Source organism: Epinephelus lanceolatus, chromosome 2 (genome assembly GCF_041903045.1).
Source record: "Epinephelus lanceolatus isolate andai-2023 chromosome 2, ASM4190304v1, whole genome shotgun sequence".
Classification (NCBI taxonomy): Eukaryota; Metazoa; Chordata; class Actinopteri; order Perciformes; family Serranidae; genus Epinephelus; species Epinephelus lanceolatus.
The window spans coordinates 23,009,576-23,036,020 of record NC_135735.1 but is presented as its reverse complement, the minus strand read 5'-3'; the positions used below and the strand labels follow the sequence as shown (position 1 = coordinate 23,036,020).

At 42.7% G+C, this 26,445-nt stretch overlaps 1 protein-coding gene across 14 annotated transcripts in view; it reads right to left on the bottom strand.

Annotated features, from left to right (window-relative positions):
• The window catches only part of sox6 (SRY-box transcription factor 6), a 145,382-nt gene that overhangs the window by 28,824 nt on the left and 90,113 nt on the right, over positions 1–26,445 (bottom strand). For 12 of the 14 annotated variants that reach the window (XM_033628437.2, XM_033628438.2, XM_033628439.2 and 9 more), the window contains 2 exons: positions 13,319–13,442; positions 8,470–8,549 (listed from right to left, as the gene is read on the bottom strand). In XM_033628437.2, the coding sequence (XP_033484328.2) occupies positions 8,470–8,549; positions 13,319–13,442 (204 nt within the window). The remainder of the gene's footprint in view (positions 1–8,469; positions 8,550–13,318; positions 13,443–26,445) is intronic. The other 2 variants (XM_078175431.1, XM_033628441.2) reach the window with 1 other exon arrangement.

Genomic DNA, 26,445 nt, shown 5'->3' with positions numbered 1-26,445 from the left:
GTACGACTGGTGACATACAGACCGCGTTTGTGCAGATGGGGTGAAAGCGACCTGGCCCCGGCGGCCTCACCTTTGACAGTGTAGATGCAGACTAAAACCAAACAAAGCGCTTTATGTCCACGCACATATCTCCAGTTATAAACACATATGTGGTCCTGTAAGAAACTTTATCGCTGCCACATAAGCAGCGGCACAAAAGGTCCATTCTTCCAGGGGACCTGGGGATAACAACAGCACATGGGCAGCGGAAATGACAGACTGATTATGTTCCTACAATGATAGCACTGCCCCCACCTCCCTTACAAACAGCCTTTTGTCTCCGACAGGAATGGACACAGGAGCGGACCCAACTCTATTTTCTTCTCATCTGAGCTAGACTTAGTTAATGTCAGTGGTAAAGGCACTCTGTGTGTCTGTGTGTGTGCGGGGGGCGGAGAAAACAGGGAGAAAAAGTGACAGAGAAAACGACTGGCTGTAACTCCAGGCTACACACTCGTCTTAGTAGAGGAGCGGAAGCTGAGTCTGTTGGACAGATGTTTGCTAACAGGCCTGTCGACGAGCATGCCCCTGACCTTGAGTGGGAAGAACTTTATTGTCCCGGAAAAAGAGCATAATTAGACTTTGCCTCAAATTAGACGCAGTCAGAGTGCCCCTTTTCAGCACTGATTAGCAGGTCAGTGCCATGGGGTGAGAAGCAGTGGTTATCCTTGTAACAAGGAACACTCTGCCTCCAAGGGCCAAAAAACAATAAATATAATCAGGGGCAAAGACAGATGAAGGGTGTGTTAATCCACCATACACTGCTCAAGGACAGGTATGAAACACCTCAGCATTTAGTGTGTGGGGTCTAGAGACTTTTGCCTTAGCATTATGGTAGGGCAGCTCTGAATACCAGTATTTGTGCGTTGAATCTTCAGTGAGAACTATCCGTAATTATTGGAGCTTCAACAGTAGATAAATGAGAGATGAGAACATCAGTCAGTGCATCTAACATAACGTGACAATTAGCCACTTTGTTAGCATTAGCCCTAATAGCTAGGAAAAAGAATAATTTGCAAGACGGTTAAGCTGTTACATACAACGCATTGTAGATTTTTGACACACCACTTTCCTTTGGCAAATCTGGCACTCCAATTTTTGGGGGCAATTCTCACAAATTTTGAAACTATTCCAGTCGCTTGACGTTTTCAACATCTTGCTAGGGTATCCCTATGCCTGTCACGTGTGGTCAGACTGTCCCAGTTTGTCACTAAGTTTAAATGTCCTTGTCTAAGAACAACTTAAAATAATTAACGTTGATGCATGACGAATAATGTTGGATAACCATTTCTTAATTGGGAATTTATTGGAGCATTTGAATCCTGATTTTGACACTGACTACCATGGCAACAATCAAAGCTTTGAAGCATTCAGGCCCTACAAAACCATATATCTAGGTAAAAAGTAAAAGTATGTGTTTGACACCAATCACATAATTAAGATAGAAACAATAGCCCCACAAAACTGTACAGGAAGTTGTCCGTTTTAAATGCATTGTGGTGTCAAACGCTGACGGATTATGCATCCTGCCAAAGCTGCTCTCCCCAAGCAGAAGACATCTGCGTGCTTCCCCCAATTGACTCTCTCACATCTAATAACTGCTTCCTCATATCTACTTGCCAGGTGGGGGCAGCAAAAGGTTCATGGTATTTAGGGTCAAGCTCAAAGTCAGCGCTCCAACTCTGAGGTACCGGAGGAGTAGGGTGAAAGACTGAGTGGAGCTTGACACCTTCTGTTTCCTTTTTCCCTTTACACTCCTAACAGGGAAATATACATCTAACGGGAAACATGCAATGCTTCTGTTCATGAAAAGCCATAGAGCTGCACATTAAGTCACAGCTTGTATGAAAATAGGAAATAGCAAAATTAATATAATAGCAAATGGGATTGCAATGTGGGTAATAAAAGGAATCTGGCATTTAGGAAATATGAGCTCGTATATTATGTGTTTCCTCTTTGCCTAAAGGAAGGAGCAACTTCCCACCATTTTCCATTATTAAAAGTGTTCATTTATAACTAGTATTACAATAAAATCTGTTTTTTTATTTATTGTTTTACTCATTTTTTCCTAATACAGACACAACATACATAAATGAGGAGACACACAGAATAGAAATCTAAGGTCCTCCTTTTGACCCCATCATTCCCTGTTTCCCAGTAGAGCAGAGCAGATCTCAGCAAGCATGGATTCAAAGTGAGTGCAGCACGCCCAAGGTCAGCCTGTTAGCCTCTGGTAATTAAAAACAAGCCCTCTGGAGGCAGCAGAGGTTAAACGGGGAGGTTCACTTTTCTGCCTGCGACATTAAACTGAGATTACACACTCTGCTGATAATGTTAGACATCTCAGAAGTATGATGTGCAATTAAGATGGGTGGCCTCTGTTTGTTTAGTGAAACAACAAAGCTGATATTATAGCTCAATATACAACATTGATTTGCTCATAACTTCCATCAACGCTCTTTTCCCCTCTGCGAGCATGGGAGCATTTGCCTCGTAGTACAAAGAGAAAAAACTTAACATGGAAAAACAAATGTGCATCTTGTTTTTCTTTAATAAAGTCAGTCACAGCATGGCAATATGTGCTGGAAAATACAGTGGCAGATATTTGTCAGATTCGTTGCTGCCAGCGATGACGGTGCATTGCACATTTACAACTGCAGCCTGCAAAAATACAAGAATAAAGACAAACAAATTTCCTCAACAACTAATAATAGTGACAAACATGCTCCACGTTTTCCATGAGGTGAGCTTTGTCTGATGACTGCCAACACTCGTAGTCATGCTCCTCTCTCTTTGTGTGCGAGTGTGTCTGTTTGTCTGTCTGTCAATGTCTCATTCACCTCTGCCTGGCCTGGGCGCTGAGCACTGGGCTGGATATGAGGGCATTAACTGTGCTTCACTGCACCGCACCATTTAAAAGGCAGCACAGCGCCAGCCCCGTTTGCCACAAGGCTTGTACAGGCTCATTGCCCAGGGCGACCGGGCAGGCTGACCCAGGCTAGGCCCAGATGTCAGGAGTGGAGGAAGGCGTCCTGGTGCACTGTGCCGATGCTTTCCAGTATGGCCCAACATCTGTCTCATCTGCTGGCACCCAACCTGCTCTGCTCTAACCCCTCCTCTCGCTTTTCTCTATTTCTCTATCTTGCATCAACAGTATATATGTTGAAGTCCTTCTCTATCAGTTTCTCTCTCTCCCACATACACACAACGCAGTCCATTTTGTATAAGTGTGTGTGGGTTCTCTAGGCCCAGGGGCCCCAGAGCCAGCCCTCCCATTCAGTGCAGCTCACTGCATTATCCACTCTATCTATCCATCTGTCCCTCTGTTCACCACTGCCTCTATCCAGCTGCTCACATAGCCGTCCTATTAGCCAGCCTTCCACACACAGCTAGCATTGCTGCACTGCTCTGGGTTACCTTCAAAGACCGAGCTCGTCTGCTCATAAACACAGAAACAGCTGCTCTCTACAGTATGTCTGTTCTCTCTTTCTCCCCTCCTCCTCTCTGCCTCTCTCTCTTTCAAAGTCAAAAGTGCTTCACTTGTTAATGATGGAAGCCGTTTCTTCACATCTGTACTACACAGGCATTTACATCCAAACAAAAGATAATGTGCGGTTTGCTGCTCTCCCACTTTCTTCCTGTTTGTCCCTGACTGTGTAACACTCTTTCTTATCACTCCAGTCGTCTCAGCCTCTGAGTACTCCTTCAGATGTGTCTGTCTGCTTGAGATCTGGTCCGGGTTGTCGCTGAGCATGTGGGCTGCTTTTCATCTTTACAGTGGGAGCATGAGCCACGGCTGGGCCCAGGTTTATCATGGGCCTAGAGAGATGCCATAGGAAATATGACGGATGGTAATTGCAGCGTTGAGTCTTTATTTAAGCGACTCGACTTCCAGTGCTGTAAAGCACAAGGATGTGACGGACAATTCAGGGAAAGAAAAGAGCAACACACAGACAGAATGAGTTAAAAAAAAGAGGATGGTGGTAATTCAGTGAGAAATACACAAACTAAGACACTTAGAGATGGTTCAGGATGTGGATTGGAAATTGGAAAAGCAAGACAGTGAGACAGAGACAGCAACAGATAGAAAATGGAGCTTTGACTGAGTGAAAGCAGAGGGTTTCTATTTATTTAGTCTTAACAGTGATACTGCATACAGAGAACCCAGATGTTCTGTTTTATCCAATAATGCTTTCTTTAAAATGCCTTAAACCCCAAAGTCTGCTTCCAATGATAAAAAACAGGACTTTCTCAAAGGTCCTCCTGCTGTTTACTGTTTCTGTAAAGGGGGCGGGTGATATATATTAACTTCATATTGGCCTTAAGTAAATTGTTTTTCACTTGGCAACTGATGCAAGGTATAGTTTACAAACAGCAAATTAAGTGCTGTCCCAATAGAAAATTCTTTTGTGGAATTAGGGAAATTCCCTTCTTGTCTCTTCACTCAATTGAATATAGTAGGTGTCCGGACAGACTGGGGTACAATCTGAGCACAATTTCCTCTGTTAGGTGAGAGGTGTCAGTTGTAATCAGGGAAGGACAGGCAGGGATGGAGCCATTGTTTCCTGCTGGTCCTGGGCTCATCCCGGCTCTGTGTGGGTTTTAATGAAGAGGGGCATGTCGCGCTGGGATAGTTTACCCGCCTCCTCTCCTGTGAGTTGAGGACGAGAGCCAATCTGTCAGGAAAACATTGAGTGAAATTGCCCTGTGGTACAGCAATGCCTGGTGACAGCCACTTGCAGACTGCCAGCCAGCGGAGTGATGCTACCACCCCGTATTGACAAGCAAATTACAGTCTCCAACACTCAAACGCATCCTGGAAGATTCATTTACATCCATCAGCTCTAAGCCTTTGTTACCTTGTTGGGTTTTCTTCTCTTGGAGAGAAAGGGCGGGGAATGGGATCCCAGACTGTTATGACAGAGGAGATTGTGAAGAGGCTACGTGGCCAACATTAAGACTGACGGAGCGGCTAGCCTCTCTGACTGGATGGCTGATCACATTACCTCTGCAGCATTGTGGGAATTAATTCTTCCAATAAGATAATTTTTAAGGTTCATATATTGCACAATCTAAACTGAGTAAATTGGTGAAAATTATAGCTTGCCATGCAGCTGACAGGAAGAGATATTTTAATTGGGGGGGGCAGCCTATTCAGCCATATGTGTGTGGGATTCTGTGTGTGCGCGAATCTGCGAGGAGGATGAAGAATGGGCTTGGAGGTGAAACTAGAAAAGTTCAGGTGGAGTATTGTGCTTGATGATGCATGCAGAATAAACTCAGCAGTACAATGAGTAATAAGCGGGGGTGACTTACATCATCTTACTTTGTTCTATTTTAAACGGGTTTTTATATCAAATAATCTTACCTGTGGCACGTAAATTACAAGTTGCATCAGTATAACACTGGATATAATGTGTCAATTTCAAAGTAGCTGTCACCTTTTTTTAACCACAGGAGTTCTAAGACCATATGCGGATTATAAGACAATGGGCCCAGGGCACAAATGTACAAAAGGAGGGGGAGCAAGAAACAGTCTTTGTGGTGGTTTTGCCTTTTTTTGGTTGTTGTTTTTTTTTGCATCTCTTTGTAGTCAGTATGCAGCTTTTTATGGTTTTGTGTCTCTTTGTAGTCGTTTTTTGTCTCTTTGAGTTAATTTTGTGTCTTTTTTTTTGGTCGTTTTGTGTCTCTTTGAGGTTGTTTTGCCCTTTTTTTGTAGACAAATGTGTCTCTGCAGTTTCTTAACACCTTTTTGTGGTCATTTTGAGTCTCTTCCTGGAAGGTATGTGTGTTTTTGAGGGACATTTTGCAGGTGAAGGCCAGGGGGGCCCTTGATACTTTGAGCCCTTGGGCTTGTGCCCGGTTGGCCTGTTCAGTAATCCATCCATGCCTAAGACAAATCTACTGTAGCAGGGTTCCGATAGATCCTTAAAAAGTCTTGTAAGGCACTGGATTCAGTCATCTAAAAATAAAGCCTTAATTGGTATTAAAATGCCAAATCAGTCTTTGAAAGTCTTTAAAATGCAACATTCACATAGTGTTTCTTGCTGAGATGCAGAGGATCCACTGTCTGCTAGCTAGCTAGTGGGGAAGTGCGAATTCAAGGAAGATTGTCTAATTCAAGATTTTGTCGCATGGCTGAAACTGGTACAAGGCAATACATACAATGCTCAGTATATTTTTTCCAAAGAGTTTTTCACACTTGATATAATAGGAATCAAGAAGTGTAATTTCACATGCAGAGTGAGAAAGACTAAATTGTTAAGTCATTTTTAATAGGCAGAATTATCCCTAACACTAAGTAATTGATGTTGGCTCTTTTTTCTAAATTTTGGTTGTTGTAAAATTGTCCTGAATTTAATTTCGAGTGGTATTAAAAAAGTCTTTAAGAGTCTACTTTGCCTTCAGATGTGGGGACCGTGTCTAGAGTGCAGCCACAGGTGCTTCCCTACATTTCATTCAACTCAAATTTGTGTTGTTTTTCCTCTTTGGATTTTGTGAGAATATTTTTTTCTGCTTCCTTGTGCACATGAGTTCTCTTTCTCGAACACACACACACACACACACACACACACACACACACACAGACATCGGAGTAGACTTTTCAATAGTTTAATTTCGAGGAAGAAGCAGCTATTATTGCTCCAAAAGGGAGGAGACAACCCTAACTTAATTCCATGTCTGGCTTGATATGATGTTTTTAATCATAGCGGGCTCCCAGTGCTTTGTAGAGGAAGTGGTGGCAGTCACATGGTTTGTTGATCCCAGCTATGTAGAAAAGGGCATGTTTGACTTGCCTTGCTGTTTTAAGGGGAGTCTCTGTGCAGGGTAAATAGCAGCCAGCAGGCGGAATATGTGACAGGCTGACAGACTTCAATTAATGGAAAATGCACCTCTTTTTGTTTACTGTGTTCTGTAAAGGTCAGCCAAGTCATGGTCTTGGAGGCACTGTTTTTGCCCATTCCCAGGGTTAGGTACATAATCAGAATTAATCACTCTCGACCCGTCTCCCCTCCTTCAGATATATGACTGTCTCATCTGACCTCATACACCATTATAAATAGACTCCACATGCCTGTCTGAACTACCACTCCTTTCCAACCAACTTCTCCATGATACACAAACTAAGTCACACATATACGCTCCAGAAAACCATATTCACACACGCAGCCTGCACCTTTTGCTCTCACGGCCGCACGTCTTCAAACATGAGCAGACTCATTTAACACCTTACATGCTTCTAATAGCTCCTCTCATGGCTGCATGACGCACAGCCCTCCAGAGCCAGCTGCATGCATTGTTAGAACTTGCCAAGGCTCGTTAACACTGACAGTGGTAGCCTCAGAAGGACAAATGCCACATATATCAGCGTGCAAAGAGTTTTTCCCCCCTCAGTCTTGAGCTCTCTTGTTTAATCTTGACGTTCTTCTTTTCTGTTGTTGAGCATCACATGTTGCAGTGTTCAGTAACTTCTCCCTGTTGTCCACAAAGCAGCAGTGGCCACTTAACCACATGTCAGAACAGAGATGCTTTTTAATCCTTTCTTTCCTTCTTTTGTTTCCAAAGGCTGATTTATAGTTTCAAGACCAAAGATCTACAATTACTCAGAACTGCAAAGGAAACTGCAACAAGCAGCGGTGCAGCTGAGTGAATATGATTGTTATTCAGCTTCCCGTTGCTACTTGCATGTCTTTTATGTAGATAAAAGTCAAAATTAGCAAGGGAATCATAATCACCGGTTTGACAACAAAGATCATGCACAGACTAAAGGAAGCCCTGGTAACAGTATTTGTGATAGTAACAACTTGAAGGATAGAAAGAAGGCAGTTATCTATATTAAACATTATGGCCTCAGGTTAAGCCCTGACCTGGGTTCAGCTTTTTTTTTTAAATGCTGTGTGAGAAAAGTCCTGGATGAGCCTGTAGGGCTTGGAGCCTGTCCCAACATTTTATGTTGCTCAAAACCCTTACTCAGCCTCACTTTGTACAACATACCTTGAGAACAGATTAAAATGACTTTGTTTTTTTTTTTTTGGTCCATTCTTTTCTCTCATTTGTCTTCCACACAGAGATAAAAGAAATATTACAGTGGTTCTACCAGATAAAAGCAATAAGAAGGAAATTCTTTGCTTACACAGTCAATTGTCTTCTGATAAATTCACTGGCGGGCGATTAAGGCAACCAAAGTGATTCTCATTCCCTCTAATAACTATTATCTTCCTAACTCCTCTGTCTGGCAGAGCTAGTGGGGATAAATCCTCTATAAAACAGGATAAATTACATATGTAAGGTGATAAGCGTGTGTGAGCTGGGGGCCTCCAGGATTATTTAGTGTGCAGCTCATTACTTAGCGTACAGCTGCTTAGCCATCCTTTCTACCCCGGGCTTGGCGGGCGTCCCTAGCATTCTTTGTCATAGTACTGTACATACCTGAAGCTGGAGGGGGCTGAGTCCTGACGCTGCTGCAGCTGCCATTGTGGATGGAATGAACTGCACCGGGTAGTTATCACCTGTCAGAGAGAGGGAGAGAGAGACAACAATGCATACAGGTTCAGACAATGAGCCGGCCCACAGCGACCAGGCAAGTGCCAACACGGATCCCAGGCCCTCCACTACTTTGCCACAGCAATGTGGCACATTGCAACGAGCCCTCGGCTTCAAGCCCAAACATCTGCATTAACAAAAGGCTAAGCTGGTTTGACTGGAGCAGGATTACTTAGGAACGTTCCACGCCATTCCCTCCTTCCTCCACCTGCACACTGCTCCTCCTGGAAACAACTACTACATAGTTTTACAAGTTAGGAGTTCTGTTAAGGTTTGTGCGTGCGTCTGTGCTCAGAGTAAATGTTAAATATCTCCCCTGGTATTCAATTAGCGATCATGTAAAAGCACCAGCATGTTCTCTCAGGCAGTTCATACAGCTGTAGACTTGCCTGGCTATTGTTCAACACTACATTGTTTGTTTCTGAGTGATAGCTTTGGCAGCACTGTGAAAGCACTTGTATGCGAACTGGTTAGAACAAGTGTGTAGTCAGAATAACAAGGTTAAAAAACCCACACGTTCTTATCTCGCACATTGCTGTGATCAAGAAAAGAAGAGATATATAATAGCAGCACTATTCATTACTATTCACTACTGTTGGCCTGCCATCAGCACGTTTGTCAGACAGGGATATAAAAACGGCTGCTGTATGAGTGATATCCATGGGGGTGTTTAACTGAGCACCAGACGCTTTCACACACTCAACCTAGTGTGTTAGAATGGACAGAACAGCCCCAGTGAGACGGGGCAGCGCAGCATTCATGGGGGGAGGTTGGTTTGAAGCATGTGTCTGGAGGAGGGGAGGTGGGGTGCACAGTGGGAGTGGGGAGGGGTAGTTGGCCTTCGCTCAGACCCCACTTCTGCCTGTCACTTCTTCTCACAAACATATGGAGCCATTAAGCCACAGACAAGGTAAATGTAGATACCTTCTCTTTCACTTTGCCCTCACCCGCTCGCCTCACTTTGCAATCTTGTACAGCACAGCACAATGTGATACAGGCCATGGAAATTCAATCCCCATTTAGTAGCAAATAAAATCACACAGCAGAAGTGGTTTCAAATAGTGCTGGGTTGGATGTGCGGGGGTGCACCGTGGTTATTTCTACACCTCCTTTTTTTGGTATCACTTTCTCTCTGTCTCCTTCTCTCTGTGCTGTCTGTGACGTAGGGTTGGGAATAATAAATGGCTCGATGTCTTTAGATGTCATGTGAAACCTGGGGAGGGTCATGTGCTAAGTGAGCGCACTGCCACTGCTGGGGGGTCTCGGGCTCCAAGGTCTGGGTCTTGGGTGCACATAGTCGAGGCAACCAGACTCCAGCGGAATGGGCGCAGTGCCAGGGTAACGTCACCGTTGAAAGGGAATTACATGCGAAACTGTGTTTTTTATTTAACTGGCCATTGCTGGTCCCATGCCCAGAGCCTGGACTCTCTGAATGCTAAGGGTGGGGGTAATGCAGGTGACGCCATGGTCACAACAGGCTGTGTTTCCCTGCTTATGCAGTGCCATGAAATGTAAGTCATAGGTCTGCTCAGGGTTGATGGATGACGTTGAGAGCTTTCTTAGAACAGATAAAATGATGATGAACGAAGGCTGCAACCCTCAAACCTATTTTCTATTTTCACTGGCATTTAAATTGTATGGAATTATCAAGGCTGTTCGCAGAAAAACAGGCTTACATGAAAATAAATAAAAAAAACAGGTATTTAGTTTTATACAAATTAAATTTCACTCTCAAGTAAGGATATGGAGTTTAAAAAAACTTACCAAGGGTAATTTATTGACAACTCATTCACCACATAACACCCCCCCCCCCCCAAAAAAAAAAAAAATGCCGGCATTGTACGTTTTGGAAACAATGGATAGGTTACATTTTCACTTTATTATGTGGCAGATATGTTAGTCACAAAAACACTTGGTAATGGTTCGGAAAATATATTTTGGCTTAAAATACCCAGTGTCTTAGGCACGATTCCAGCAAAAAAAAACAAAACGCAGCACTGTCTCAGTTTTTTGTAGTGCTATTGCCGCCAACTGGTGGTTACAAAACACCCACATTTGGAGCTTAAAAAAGCCGATGGAGATACAGCAGCGACTTGCTAAAAGACAACTGCTTTTGTTGTTTGTTGGTTTCAAACTGTCATCTGCAGCTTGGCAGGCGTGACAGCCGATAACAAAGTCAGCTCATATGCTACGTCAATTGAAAGACGTTGATGTGATATGTACGAATTGTGAAAATGTAATGTATTTGTGGTGTGAAGAATCGTATACTGCCAACATTTTCTTCAGGGTACTGGGCTGAAATTTAAGTTACAGTACATCAAGAAAAAAACATCCCTAAATCGAAAAAAAAAGAAGAAAAAAAAAGAAAGGGGAATGACAAAACCAGCAACGTTCAGCAGGATGTCTATGAGGAAGACTGGCAGAGGAACCCAAAGACTATGGGGCCATTCTGCGGGTCCATTAGAGGCACATCAGCCTGAATGCTGCCACGTCTGTGTAAACAGTGCAAACGGACAGGATTCTCTAGTCTATTTGTTTAAAAGATGAGTTGGTGTTTCTATGACTGTGCTTGCCTACCATGCAGCACCAGGCCATTGAGCACAGCCAGTGGATGAGGTGATGACTTACCACTACGGTGCCAGAATGACTCTCTTGCTATGTGAGCACCACGGGGCCGGGGGTCATAAGCAGTGGTCCCTGGGAGCTTTCTCATAATGATAACATCAGATTAGTGTGCCTTAGTCTTGGAAGTGAATGCTTGGCCACTCACTTCATGGAGAAAAGACACGGCAGCATCCTGTATACCCTGCAGGTGGTGGCGATAACATTGTACTCTCTGGATATATTGTGTATATTGTGCGGGACGGGGAGAAATAATAGAGGTTTTTGAAATACCTCTCCTGACTGCACGAGTCATTTTCAGACTCCCTTTGCTTTTTCTTCATGAACTCATGAATTATGCAGGAACTATACACATGGCGACCCCTGACCATGATTCCATAATAGCTCCTGTTATTTGAACTAAAACATTTTCCGTGTCAAATCTATTGCAGAAAGCACACTGGTAAAAGACTCCCCCTCAGGCACTTTGTTTAAGCTGTCATGGCTCCATAGTTCCAAAATAGCTGACTTTCTTTTTCATCCTGTGGTTTTATAGTTAATTCATTAACTGCACTACCACACCTTTTAATGTTCTGCTGCGAACCTGCTGACTTCCCTGTGTTTCTTTTTCCATTTCCAGTCCTCTTCCTTGTTCTGGTACTGTTTTATGACAAACAGGAGGACTTTCCTCTTTCAAGCTGACTCATAAATCCTTTTCTCTTTGACAGTGAAGTTTTCAGCAACACACCGTCTCCTTCTATTTGCATGCGTGGGAGTGAAAATAGGAAAACTTAAAAAAAAAAGTACAAAATCAGTTTAAATTGATTAAATAACTAAGAAACATCAAAAACTGCAGGCTCTGGGACCACGTGAGCCATGTGAGGTGAAGAAGGGAGCAACTAGGGCCATGGGTATTTTTTTTAACATTTAACAAACAGTAGTATATTGATGACACAGCTTACATTTTCACAAGAATATGAGGGTGTACGGGGTTATTGTTTTGGCACGGTATCGGACAACATGTTGCAACACCTTTTTCCGAAAACGTTTTTATTCTGAGGGCTTCTCCCTCACTCAATTCAAAAGACAAAGGGAGAGAAAGAGACATGCTGCTACAGGCAATGAAAACAGTTATACATGCAGGAAAACCTGTTCCTTGCATCACCCACAAGCTTCTCATCTTATAATTGTCTTTTAATTACTTAATTTCACTGTCTAAAGACATAACTGTGCGAAACTGTAAAAGGGGAGAAGAGGGGAGTTGCTTTTTAAGCATATAACAATATAAGACTTTTCATGCAGGGTTCATCGCCTGAGTTATTGGATCTCAAACAGTAGATACTTGGAAAACGATTACAGCTGGCACACTCCCGAAATACAGTTTCATGTTGAAGACATGTTGACATTCCTCGGCTTCTCTACCCATATCTATTGTTCCACGTGGACTAGAGCATTCCCAGGCCTTGGTGTCGAGTCCAAGTTCAGACAGAGAAGGGCATGCCAGTGGCCTCAAGTGTGAAGTCTGTTGCTATCAGAGACTGTATTAAAATAATGCAGGCAGCTACCGTGACATAAACACTTAGTTTGTGGACTCCCATTTCGAAGCTTTGAGTTTGGTGCTTTGGGTGTCGCCATCTTGGATTTTTGGAGCCAGAAGTGACCATATTTGGACAAAAGGGTGGAGCTGCGGCAGAGCAAGGGGTGGTGACGTCAGGCCTTTAATTTTGCGTAACTTTAAGCCTTCATAAAATGTAAATGGGTGTGTTACATGAAAATTCACCACCTGTACAGTTGTCATGAAATGGGAAATAGCTTTAGAAACCCAAACTGTTTTTGTACCAGGCTGTTAACATGATTATTTCTGCTTTGAAGTTGGGCATTTTAACAAAAGGGGTCTGTGGGGACTGACTGGCTCTCAAATAGCCAGCCTCAAGAGGCCATTTGAGGAACTGCAGATTCTGGTACTTCCGTATTGGCTTCATTTTTTTAGGCCCGGTTGTCACTTGGTTGCTATATAAGTGTAGCAACTGTAAAACTAAAACTCATAATTATGAATCAAAGTGTAAAGGGAAAAGACATGGCAAGCAGAGAGAAAGTGGGAAGGACAAAATGAAGACTTAAGCTGCAAGCATACCTGGCTTATAAGACATTCCCGGAGGGAAGAGAAATCCTTGCTGGGCGGCGGCTGCTGCTGCCAGAGTGCGTTGGTCGTGTGGAAAAATGGGGATCATGAGCGGAGGCATGTGACCCTGGACCTGCTGAACAGATAGGGAGCAGAGATCAGAGAGAGGCCTAAGCATAGGCATGGTACACAGAAACACAGAGCCCACTCAGGGGGAGGCCAGATCACAGCTCCGTCTAACGCGTGCTGACAGGGAGCTCTGCGGCACTGACAGCCCTCGTGTGCTCGCACAATACCTGGCCGAGCTACGCCTGCTCTTAATCCAAACCACAATTTCACCTCGGAACATCAAAGGCCCTCGCATATGCACATTGTTCCAGCGTCAGTTAGAGGAAGTGACATGCAGGACAGAGAGCAGAGAGGCTCAGCAGGTCTGTACGGCTTCTGTAGAGACGTACTGGACGTGTTGAAAGAACCATTCACCAACACTCTTGCTGTTGCAGTAGACACAGCATGTTAGCAAGAGGATTGTTGAATGTTTTACACAGGAGACCCTCACCTTATCCACTCATATAATCTTGGATGATCATTTATTTAGATGATAAAAGCCTGAAGACAATCCAGTAATTTACTACGACTGTTTTCAGCAGAGGAAAAATAGCATGCAGTTGAAAAGTGCATGCCGCTTGCTGTATTTCATTTTAATGTCATTCTCTGACTGTCTGTTCCACTCACATATTAACCTTCACCATCCTCCAGTCTGCTGCTGACTTGCCTACTGGGAGTATCAACCCAAACTCCCTGCATGTGTGTGTCAAGGGTGGGTGAGTTGCTTATGTCTCAAAAGTGGTGTGTGGGGGTTTTGCACACATGCTGCAAGCTCCAATCTTACTGTCATTCCCTGCTTCCTGAAACTCTATGACGGGGAGCAGCCCGGCTACGACGGGCCTGCGAGGGTTAATCTCGCACTGAGCCAGGCCACCTCAGGGGAACCTGCCTGGAAAATGGGTTAATAAAGGTCATCCCCCAAAATAAACACTTTACAGAATGTTTCTCCATTCATCCCTCCTTAAAATCAACTCGCAATAAAACGGGTCTGGGCGCAATTACCGCCGCTGCATTGGGGCATGAAATCAACCTGCTCTGAGCAATGACTTTTCCCCCATGTTCTGGCTGAGGTCTACTATGATCTCCACTTTTTCAGCCTGTGCTGCTCCCCCTGTAGACCCTTTACCGGAGTAGTCGCACCCAGTTTCTTTCACAGCTAGCACGCTAAACCTACTTAAAACTACTTTATTGATCTGTCCAGAGGTGCAGAGCTAGACTGAAAACTAAATAAATAGAACCGTTTTATGCCGACTGAGCTTTTACAGAAGTGCAAGTGCAGAAAGTGCATTATAGAAGAATAGAAAAGTATGTAATTCTTCCAAAAGTAATTCTGCGAAATGTGCTGTTACTGAAGAAAAAATAAATGGCCAAGGAGACTGCGACAAATGACCTTAAATAAAACATTGCTTTATAGGGATCTGTGTTCCAAGTTTCCAGGCTGAATGGATGAAAGATGAATCTTGGCCTTGCATGTATGGAACATATGGAAAAACACAATAATTAATGTCACAACATGAGGTAGGGCCAGTGACAGGCGGGGGGGACACTGGGGAACACAGCTTTTCTCTGTCTGTGTATTTGGACTGTAAAACCAGATGGAGTCTGCTGCTGAATGTGCGGTAGTCACGGGGCAGAAAAGGGCTCCCTCAAGTCCACATCCCTCCAAGTATGTTACAAGTGTGTTGCGTGGTAGTTCATACATTTTCATGAATTAACTAACATGCCTCAGCAGTAAATTAAAAGTTACTTCCTTTTTTTTTTTCTTAACAAAATTATTGGCTGTCAGACATTTTCCAAACATTCTCCTGAGTGAAAACATCTTTGCGAGACTGCTGTACAACCGTACGGGGTATTTGTTGCATGTAAAAGATGCTTAAACATAATTTTTATCATCCTTTTTTTTTAAATCATACAAGCAAAACATAAACAGGAGAACAGCTGCTTCACATGAGCAAACAATAGTTATGCCAAACAACGAAAGAACCATTAAATATTTTCTATCGTTCACACAATCCCATTATTTATTTGATTTTAATCATTTTAAAAGGCGCATGTTACTGCATTAATTAACACAACTGAATCTTACAAGACATGTCTACACATTATACACAGCATATATACCGAGAGACAGCCCGCAAAAGGCATCAGATACTTGGACGTATTTTCCTCCGGCACTAAATGTAAATGATGTCATTTCATCTGGGATATCAGCTTTTATTACTATTATTATTTTAAAATATGGAGCAGAATATACAAGATTCACCGAGGCAAGACAGAGTGTGAATGTGCGTTGAAGGGGAAATAAATGCATTGAGTTTGAATAGCTGTGATTTGCAGTAATGAGCTCCACGCATTAAAGTTTAATTTACGGCAACTAATGTCAGAGAATGGCAAATCAAATTCTGAGGAGCTTCAAGGTGGCAACAAATAGTGGAGGTTAGTTGAGCTGTCAATTAACAGCTGGCACAGTGGCTGAGCAGATTATAACATTTTCACAAGCGCCTCTTTTTTTTTTTCTTTTTTTTTTTTTAATTTGACTGTTAAAGTGGAGGAAAAAAGAAGATGTATATTTAAAAAAAAAATCAGAGACAAAAAGAAATGCTCTCATATGTGTGGCTTCCACTCTCCCTCTATTACTACAAACCCAACCTCCTCTCCCTTTAAGAGTTACCCTCAACTTCATCTATGTATGGGCTGAGTGCCCGGGATATTTCTATTGCCAAGATGATCTTGAGGAGTCTGAGAATGAAGTGGAGCAGATGTGAGCAGGGCACTTGGGCAGCGTCCTCCCTTCTCCTCGTAAATACAGCGGCATTGTTGTGCTGGCACTGCTCTTCCTTTGTCTTAGTACTGCTAAGTACTGGATAATGTCATTTCACACCATCTGCCCCCAGGCTTCATTAAAGATACATGAATGGGCTATCTTATGAGGAACAGGTGCTATTGTTTGTCCCTCAAGACCCAGCACTAAGGATCTGACTCGGAATACTTGAAGAGGAGCATCTGTAGTGATCAGTCAGACAGACTTGGCTGAGGCCCCCGTCTCTGCCAGCAAGCACTCCAACAGAGGTTTCTGGGGGAACTCAGCCGCCTTGCAACATGTATCATCAATTCAGATGACCTGATGAAGTCTGTATCAGGCCAGCACGCAATCTGTTTCCCTCTCAAGGAGATGCTGGTGTTTGATAAATAGCGGCAACTTGCAGTTCTGTGAGTAGGATACCATATAGATACCATATTGTGGAAGAGCTAATTAGGTTTATTTTATTCTGTGAGAAAAATAACAGCACATCTTATTTATTATTTTTGCAATATTTAGCTCAATCACCCAACTTTCCTCTAGTGCGTCACTCTGCGTTATCCAGAAAAGCTTATTCATCATTCATTTATAGTAAATAAAACTTAAAGAGCCCAAATTAACCAAGTTATACTAAGAAAACACTCAGCTCAGTGTACAATGGTTTATAACAGCCGCCCATCCTGGGGTCAGACTGCAGAGGACGAGTCAGGCGGCTCAGACAGACTCTCATCTCTGATGTGTAAATACACAAGGTGTAAAAGACGGGGTAGACTTGAAAGAGCTCCCTTTATTTCTCCTAGCACTTACAACACATGCAATATGCGCACTTGCACACACACACACACACACACACACACACACACATACACTTACAAATTCAGCTTTAATACTGCATTAACCCATGAATGACGCACTTTTGCTACTACTAGATTTATTTTTCATTATTTTTGTAAGCTTTACTCATGGTGAAATACACACAGCACTTAGCATATTTTAGATGAAAGATGCACTTTTATGATTATTTTCTGACAAGCTGTGTGATTAAAAAAACATTTCACATTTTAAACAGATTTCTACAGACCTGTATTGAGCTCAGGTGATGCTATGAAGTGTTTGTGGCAACGAAAAAGAGTGAGTGTTGCTGTTTTTCTAGACGTGCAGGCATCCACCTACAACACACGAGCAAGCAGCTCCGAAACACTGAGAGCTAATGGAGATGTACAGCGCATTACAGCACTGACTTTGGCCCCTGTCAACAGCCATGTTCCTCACTGTCTGTTATAGCCTCTACAAAGCACCCAGGAGGCCTGAAAACCCCCTGCTGGCTTTTCCTCTGAACCCTCTTACACTTCCTTGCACTGATCCACACTCAAGTTTGCTACTCGCTATGCACCACAATGCGCCATGTGAAGGAAACTGGGCGGGTTTTTGTTTTTACTGCCAGAATCAGCCGGTATTAACACGATTGAAAGACTAAAGGGGCAAAAAAGACAAACACCTACCTTGTGTTTCATGGTTATTAGCTTGAAAGGACCTGTGAGATCCTGGGTCTAACATCCTGATTAATTGCTACTTGACACCTTTTAACACACCTCTCACACATGTGCTTATCTTGGATATAATCTGCATTCATTTGTCTCGAGGAGACTTGTGAAAAGTAAAACCCCTTCAAGTATTTTATGAAAATATTGACAACAATGCGACCACACGCAGCCAAAAAAATATCTGAGGAGCTTGTGGTGATGATGCTCTTAATTCTGTACAATCATTTAGATTATAATAGGCGCCTTTCCCATTAGGAAAAGATCACAATCACCAGTAATCATTTAGAAGAGGACTCACGTTTCACTGACATCTCATTTTAATAAAATTACTTCCACACTTTAGTAGCTGTCAGATCCGCAGTTCTCGCTAACCTTCTCTTTCACATTTTCTATAGGAGGGGTTCTGTAATTTCACCCAGGGAGGATAGACTCCAGCTGTTGCTGTAAGAACTGATAGTTCACACTTTGTCCCCCCCAACCCCCCCCCCCCCCCCCTCTCCGCTGAGCTGCACACCGAACGCCTGTGAGTGGAAATCACCTTTTGTGATCCATTTAAAGGGAAAGTGATCTTGAGGAAGCTGGCAAGTCTGGCTACATCCCAACAGCAGCACACACAGTAAAACTGACACTAGACAGCAGGATATGTTTAACACCCGCCACTGTGTACACAGCCCGCTGGGTGTACACTGTACTGGAGCCTAACCAGGAGGAAAATCACTCAGTGGAAAAAGCACTTCTGGGCTGTTGAATCCTCTGTGTTGCTTCAGGATTTTTCTTCCCCCCATGAAACAATCAACAGTTTTTAAGCACATATTACTCCTTTACCACTCACTTATCAGCCGGTTGTTCTACTGCTGTACGCTGAACAGATACACCGCACGGCAGACACACACATTGATGGAACACAGATGCGATGGTGTTTGGATTTGTCTGTAGCTAATGGTAATCAGACAAATAGATCAATAAATTTGAACCAGACTTTGATGCTCCAGACTCCAGGTCTTCATATTACCACCCACTAGACTGAAGCACATTATTTCTGCTTGTCTGCTCCGAAAATGGGCACACTGGAATGGGGAGGGCAAACACACTGGAGAGGTTCAGGTCACTAACAAAGGGCCCTTGTCCTGGTCAAGTCTCTGACCTTTCTCCTCACTTCCTTCCTGAAGCTGTTGCGCAGCCCCCTTCCCTACAACAGTCAAAGATAGACAACTGAATCCAAAAATCAACAGTGTGTACAAGCAGCAGCCTGGAAAAAAGCCCCATAATGTTTTTTTCTCTGAATTGTTGGGGTACGGCTCTCACTGTGACAGCAGGCACTGTTTGCTCAGGTTTGAGTGTAACACTGCACATCAGTCATGCCTCTGTGTGTGTGTGTGTGTGTGTGTGTGTGTGTGTGTGTGTGTGTGTGTATGTGTGTGTGTGTGTTTTAACACTGAGTGCTGTTCAGGATAAAGTGCAGCAAATCCAGACACTTGAGTGAGGTCAGACCATCCAGAGGGAATAACCAATAGATGACTTCTTGTTCCACTAATTCCTTACACAGTAAAACAAGCCTTCTTGGAAAACAGCCATTCCAATATGTCTATATTAAGTCGATGGGAGCTTGAAAGCAGGGTAGTCCAACCCTCTGACCCGCCTAACACACCCCACCCCAAATCCCTCCACTCCAGCCCTCCTCCCATCTCGTCGTTGCTCCTGACTTCCTTGGAATTCTGGATAAAACTGCAGGCTACTGTTTGCTCAAATACACTGCTGGGCATTTACAGGATTTCTGCACACTGCTTTAATTTAATGTAGTTTAGTCATTAAATGTTGTAGGAAGAATAATAAAAGCAATAAAACAAGATGCAAGAATGCATTTCTAGACGTGTTCACAAAGCAAATTGTGCTAATTCTTTAACTGAAATTTCTCCATCTACAAAATTGATTTATATAGAAAATAGTCATGAAAGATGAGCTTTAAGGTGTTTTCTTCCCTTTTAAAGCTTCTACAGTGACGTATGTTTGAGTGTCTGAAGAGTTTTCATGCTACAGCTTGCTTTTATATTACTTTATCTTTGGTTCTGAAAACATTTCTACGTACTGACACAATGTATGCTATGAATAGTGTGCAACACAGCAACGCAATCACCCTTAAAATACAGATTATTTCAACAGCAAATTCCAGCAAAGAATATCAGCTCTTTTTTGGGGGGGAATGATATTTTTTTTTTCCAAGGTCTGGCCCTAAAATTAAGGTTCGCAGTCAACTGGCCAAATCCACTGGGACTCCCTCAAACAGCATGTGTAATGACGGGAAAGAAGAGAACAGACATAAACAAACGCACAAGTGGGTTTGGGGCCGACATCATTATCCTGCATATACATCCTCGCTGTATGGAAATGGGAATAAGTGAAATGCCTCGGACCCTCATTGCAGGGGGGAGAAGTGAGGTACCAAAGAACATTGGACACGGGCGAGTCAGATAGCCGGCTACAAGCATGTGATGTGAACAGGGCAGGGGGGGGTGGAACATAGAGGGATTTAAGTATGTGAGGCTTATGAAATAATGTGGTTGTTAGGGTTTGAAATATCACATCTTCCAACACTTTGGGGCAAGCAGAGAGACATAAATGCACTGTCTGTCCGTTTTTAACTGTTTCGGTTGCATAAAAGAATTGTAAAATAATATCTAAATATTTCCTCTTGGCATTGCCTGTTATATTTCAATATGAAGCATGTTTAATTCTCTTATTCAATTTTTATTTAATTTTTTTGCACTCACGATAGATATCATTTTGTCTGATTTTGGAACAGAAAACCACCCCTATTTTGTGTAATGGTATTGTCCACACTATGGCTGGGTTTCCCCCCTCTGTCCCGTCCTCAAAGACTGAAGCTCTGTCTTCGCTGTTACCTCCCAGCTGCTGGGGCCACACATAACAACAGAGCCCATTCTGTTGTTCAGCAGAGCGGGCCTGTCAGGAGGGGCAACTTTATTAGAGACATAAGTGCGTTGAGGCTTTCAAATGTGCTCAAATATCATCGCCTGCTGATGATTGTGTAAAAGATCAAACAAGAGAGGTAACATGACATCTTGTTTGAAAAATACTGCTCAGGTTAAATCAACCATAAGCAATTAAATTAAGCTCAAAAGAAAAAAATAGGTGTTGGAGAACTGAGATATGGAAAAACAAACAAAACATTCTACAGTTCTGTTTCTGTGAAAAACTGCAGGACAAAATAGCTCATTCATTGTGTTCTGTTGGGGAATGCTTGGACTCTCCTCCGCCCCAAAAACAAAAAGGTCCTTTTTTTGCATCGGCCATGGGCTGAATGCTTTGCTTTGCCACCCCAGCCCTAAGAAAACACGCGCCCCTTTCTCCCTGCCGGCTGCCCGTACACAGTGGAGCCTATTAATGCAGCTCCTTCTCCCTGTGAGTGTGCCCACTGCTGATGACGATGGCCACGCAAAGCCAATGCAAAGACAAAACAGTTTGCACAACATTAGCAGAGAAAACACAGTCCATGCAGGGAGGGAGAGGAAACTAAATCAACATCACACTGGAGGATGTGTTCTCTCTCAACTGATATTTTCCTTGCGAGGGTTGGGGGGCACAATGGTTGTTAAGTGTAGGCGCCCTGCCTTCATCCAGGGAGGGTGTATGGGGCTCTAAACAGGTGCTTTATAGTGATATCCACACAGAACATGAAGGTGCCTCATTCAACGTATATGTTTGTGAGGAAAAGATGTTCAGTTATCAGCTTTATTTTGCACTGTGCTTAATTTACAAGGCAAATTCGCATTCCCAAATGCAAGCTAATCTCCTGTCTTGTGTCGGTTGTTCTCCTCACCTGTGAAAACTGATGGAAGGCTGGAAGTTTTGTGTCATAAATTAGCCCGTCCCACGGCTGCTTTACAAACCCCTCAGGTGACTAATTTTAAGTAGACCCTCAGGTGTGATTTCACACATTACTGCCGTTCATGTGGCACCTCTCAGATGGAGCCTCTTAATTATCGCTGCTTAAACTGCTGAGGTGTCTGAATACAAAGGCCAATTACACAAAAGCCTGGCTTTATTGTGTAATTTACAGCAATAATGGACCTATGTTTGTCTACATCCTCATTTCATTGGCAGAGACGCAGTACAAGCAAGCACATGTTTCAATTGACTGCTTCTGAATGGACTCAGTAAAGCCAGTGATTAGTTCTTACATTTAAAAAATATCTTTAAATCCAGTTTTTATGCAATAATAACACAAATAGTCACCTTTTAGTTTGAATCAAAACACACTTGTTTTAAGTAGGGCTGGGCGATATGGAGAAAATCAAATATCAGGATATTTTTGATCAGAATATTTGATATTGATGTTGTAGGGTTGAGTATAGGTGCTTTAACAAAATATTTACACAGGGATTTTTGATAAATGATCATCAGTAATGTGAATATAATGACCAAAGGCAAATAATAGAACAGCTACACCAGTCTGGTAAGTTGAAAAAATTACATCACTTCACTGAAATGCAGCCAATAAATTCAGGAAAAGACACTTGAGGCTGTGATATTAGGATAACCAAAATCTACGATGATATCTGGTCTCATATCACCATGGATATAATATCGATATATTGCCCATCCACAAAGAAAGGACACATTATCGTGACCTAATGGGGCAAAACCCACAGACCCCAGTCCGTTCAAACAGCGTCTACTGTTTATATTCCTAAAGCAACACTTTGTTTTAACAGACAAATGACATTACGTACCAACTGTTCATCCACTCAGCTTCATTTGCAAACCATCACTGCCACTGCTGAGGTTGTGTCTATTACACCTCCTTGTGCCTCATTAAGTTTTAACAGGGCCGTGATGGCTTTATTGTTTAAATTGCACACGACTTTGTTTAACGTCAGCATTTCTCCCGCTTCCTGATAAGAAGTCACATTTCATAACTAATTAAATTGATCCCTCCCTCCCCGCCAATAGAGTCCACTAAATGGAATTATTTGTATCCAAGTGTCAATATATTAAATCACAGGGGCTAATGAGTCGGGTCACCGCTTTCTTTTATCTTCAGTCTTGCATGTGCACATCTTCATCAGCTAACAGTCTCCTTAAATGGAGGATGAACATGCTGGACTGAGCCTCCCTGGGCGAGAGCCAAGCCCGTCTGACTAGGCTGTTAATGCCCCCACCTAATCCTACTAGGCTAACACGGAGCTCTTCAACACAAGGGAAAGGCACTGGCAGCGCAGCATCCGCACAGACACGCGTGTGCACACTGCAACACACTCAACACAGACACACACACACACACGATCATTTCCCTGCTCTATTATTCTCTTATTATCATGCTAACAGTTCCAATCTAGCTGTGCTAATTGGGGGACTTACACATTCTCTTTAACAATGTCTATTTTTGTGCTTTTTTTTTTTTTTTTGCCAGTGCATTAATAAGAGTCTCACACTGAGAAAATCATTTGTGCCGGGGAGACAACAAAAGCATTTGAGAATACACAAATTAGCGCTATTATCTTTGTGCAATTACCATACAGCCCTGTGTTTATTTAAACTCATCTGATTGATTTAAAATATTTACCATAATGTTGTAGTTTTGCAGTCTTTGCTTCCCTAAATTGGCAACCAAACAGAATCAGTGCATTAAATTACTGCGTTGGAAAGTATGCATATTCCTTTTTATAATAACAAAGACGTGAATACAAACCAGTCAAGCCAATTTAAATACAAGCTGAACACCAATTTTGTTCATACTTGGAGATCTAGCTAGATAACAATTTGTTCGGCACTAGATAAATATAGAAATGTTTAATGCCCAGCTAAAAAGCTCTGCATATAAATGGCTGCAGAGCATAATGGTAGAAGCTTCAGGCTGTGTGGGGTTTATGAGGATGGAGGAAACAGTTAATACATGCCAATTATTAGGGGCCAACTGCCTCTCAGTGACAAAGACCTCACAGTGACTTCATCTGTGCTGCAGCGGGACTGTAACCCCCGAGCTTCCTTAGCATGCAGCTGAATCAAACTGCAATGGCATCACAACAAGAATGCAAAAGTCTTCTAGTGGCACAGCGAAAAGCAAGGGCTGGATTTTTTTGAGAATCTGTGGAATGACTCGATGAAAGCTTCTGGTCAAGCTGGATGTGAGGCGTGACAGATGTCTCACATCCAGCTTGACAAATCTTGACCACATCTGCACATAAAATCCTGATTCGCCAAGCTAATACAGATGTTTCCAGAGAACTTAAACTCTGAGCGCTGCCAAAATGTATACAAGTAGATAGATGGCATTGCTGAGGGAGCAATGGATCATTTGCTATCACGATTTGTAGATTGATTTCTTTTGGTGCAAGTAAAAAAAAAGCTGTGTTTAACTGGGCAGATTGTACAGTCACTGAATACACTTTAACAGAACTTCCCTTGTGAGTTCTCTGGTTTCTTTGTAACAGAGGGAAATGGGAAATCCATGTGCAACTATCTGAAACACACTTCTGTGCACATTCTTTTTTCCTCCTCTAAAAATATATTAACTCAAAATAAACAGCAGCATGTAAGGTACTTTTTTCTGGATTGAAACAGAAGTAGTGTTGTGTTGTCTGTTGTCCTCAGTCTCAACAATGTATATGCTATAAGATCCACCACTACAGTAGTTCGTCCACCTTTAAACTGTGGGCAGCTAGATGCTGGTGTAATTGAATTTCATCTTTAATCTCAGGACCTTTAGCATCTAACCACTGGACGGCTGCATGTCCCCCACTGTTTCTTTACACCATTAAAGACATGTGAGAAAGCCTCTAAGACTTTGAAGTGCGCAGTGGACAACAATATGCTGGCCTCTTTTAATCTCTGGCTTTCTCTCTTTAAATGGAAAAGGATGCACACATTTAGTTTGTTGTGTTTGTGTATCTTTGTGGACACAAGGTTAAAGGTAGGACATAGAGGCACAGATAATGCGTGTGTACATACAGTGAGGTTGGAATATGACGCCAGGCCGTGTACAGGGAGAGAACGAAAGGTCAGAAGGAGATAAATAGAACCAGACCTGCTTGATGAACAGATCATTTAAGGTTTCAGAAACAGGCGTGTAAACAACATGGCAGACAATGGCCTCCATAAAACTGCATTATCTCTCAGAACTTGGATCTCGCAGGGTACTCAGGGTTGGCACGTCAATGCCGCAGCCAATGACAAGCGGCGATGTCATGATATTATGATATTTTTACAGGATGAAAACATTTAAATTAAACGTTTTGGCTTAAAAGTGTCCCTCTGTTTCATCTGGGGAGCTCTGTTTTCTCCAGCCTGTTTGTGAAGATAAAGTTCACCCTGACCTTTCCGCCAATATTTATTCTCTTGATGTGTGTATCAACGCATGGGTCCCTGTGTGCCTGTGTACTGTACACGATCACCTCTCTGCATGTGTATGAGTATCTGTGTGTTAGAGAGAAAAAAACATGGTTTGTGTCTTAACAGACGCATCCTTGAAGAATGCATGAACTGGGGTCATTACCATGTGAGAGGTGAGGGCATGGATGTTTGCTGCACGGCTTCGGGCAGTACTATCACTTAAATTCCGCAGAGCCCCACCACCAGGTCGTGTTACCTGAATATTTTCCGTCATCGGCCGAATTTGTGTAACAAACTGTTCATAATTTTGACAGATTAGGACATTGAGGGTGATCTACTGCTATTAGCGATTGTATTTGAACGCACATGCGTGACCTCGTCTAGCTGGCTTTAGTCATTGCATTGATCGGTTATATAGCTACATACTACCGATAAATGTCACGGCAGCTGAGTGTCTGAAGTTTCTTTGCATTGTCAGTGTTCGTTCATCTTTTATTTCCATGCCCTCCTTTTTTTTTTTCCCCAAGTGAGGAACTAGAATATTCCTGGTTCACATAATCCATTTTTTAAGCACTTAAAGATTCAATCAACCCTAAAGTATGTCAAGCACGAGGCAATAAAAACGAGCTGAACAGTGAAAGTTGTCGTGTTGACATTAAGGTGGGCTGATTGATTCACAACATCATCTCGTGCAGTGAGTAACAAGCAAGAAAACATTGACCTTCAAAGTTGCCAGTAGCCCTTGAGCGACACGGTGAATTAAAGTATTTCTTCTCATTCTATAGCTGATAAGTGTAAACTAGTAAAGATGAAAAGGCAGCAAAACATGCTTTCATTTCATAGTTGTAGTTGAGTAATGTTTGTAAACTTGCCATCGTAGAAACAGTGGTTATGTAACCCTAGACACGAGCCACAATGTAATTGTGCACATGCATGCATATGCGTGCATCATAGGTGTCTTCCAGTACCCTTATAAGTGCGTAATCTACAAGCTTGTTGTGTAAAATAATTGTTAAAAAAATAAAAAGTCTTATTATCTTAACAAAATGTAATTTAAATGGCCAGTAATGATAGATCATGATGGAAGTTTTACAACCCTGTCAATCAAAATGACGACAACGAGAAAGTCTGACCTTTGGCCTCCGAATCTCATTAGGGGCATTTTATTTTATGTCCAGAGAGACTTTAATTTTCTTTATCCGCCGCTGCCACTCTAATGTTGCTTACATCTTAGTGACATGTGTCTCGTCTTCAACCGTCTTGTAACAAGAATACGCGTATGAAAGAACATTCCAGTCAACATGATCAACGTGATGCTGTTTAGCTGCTCATCTGCT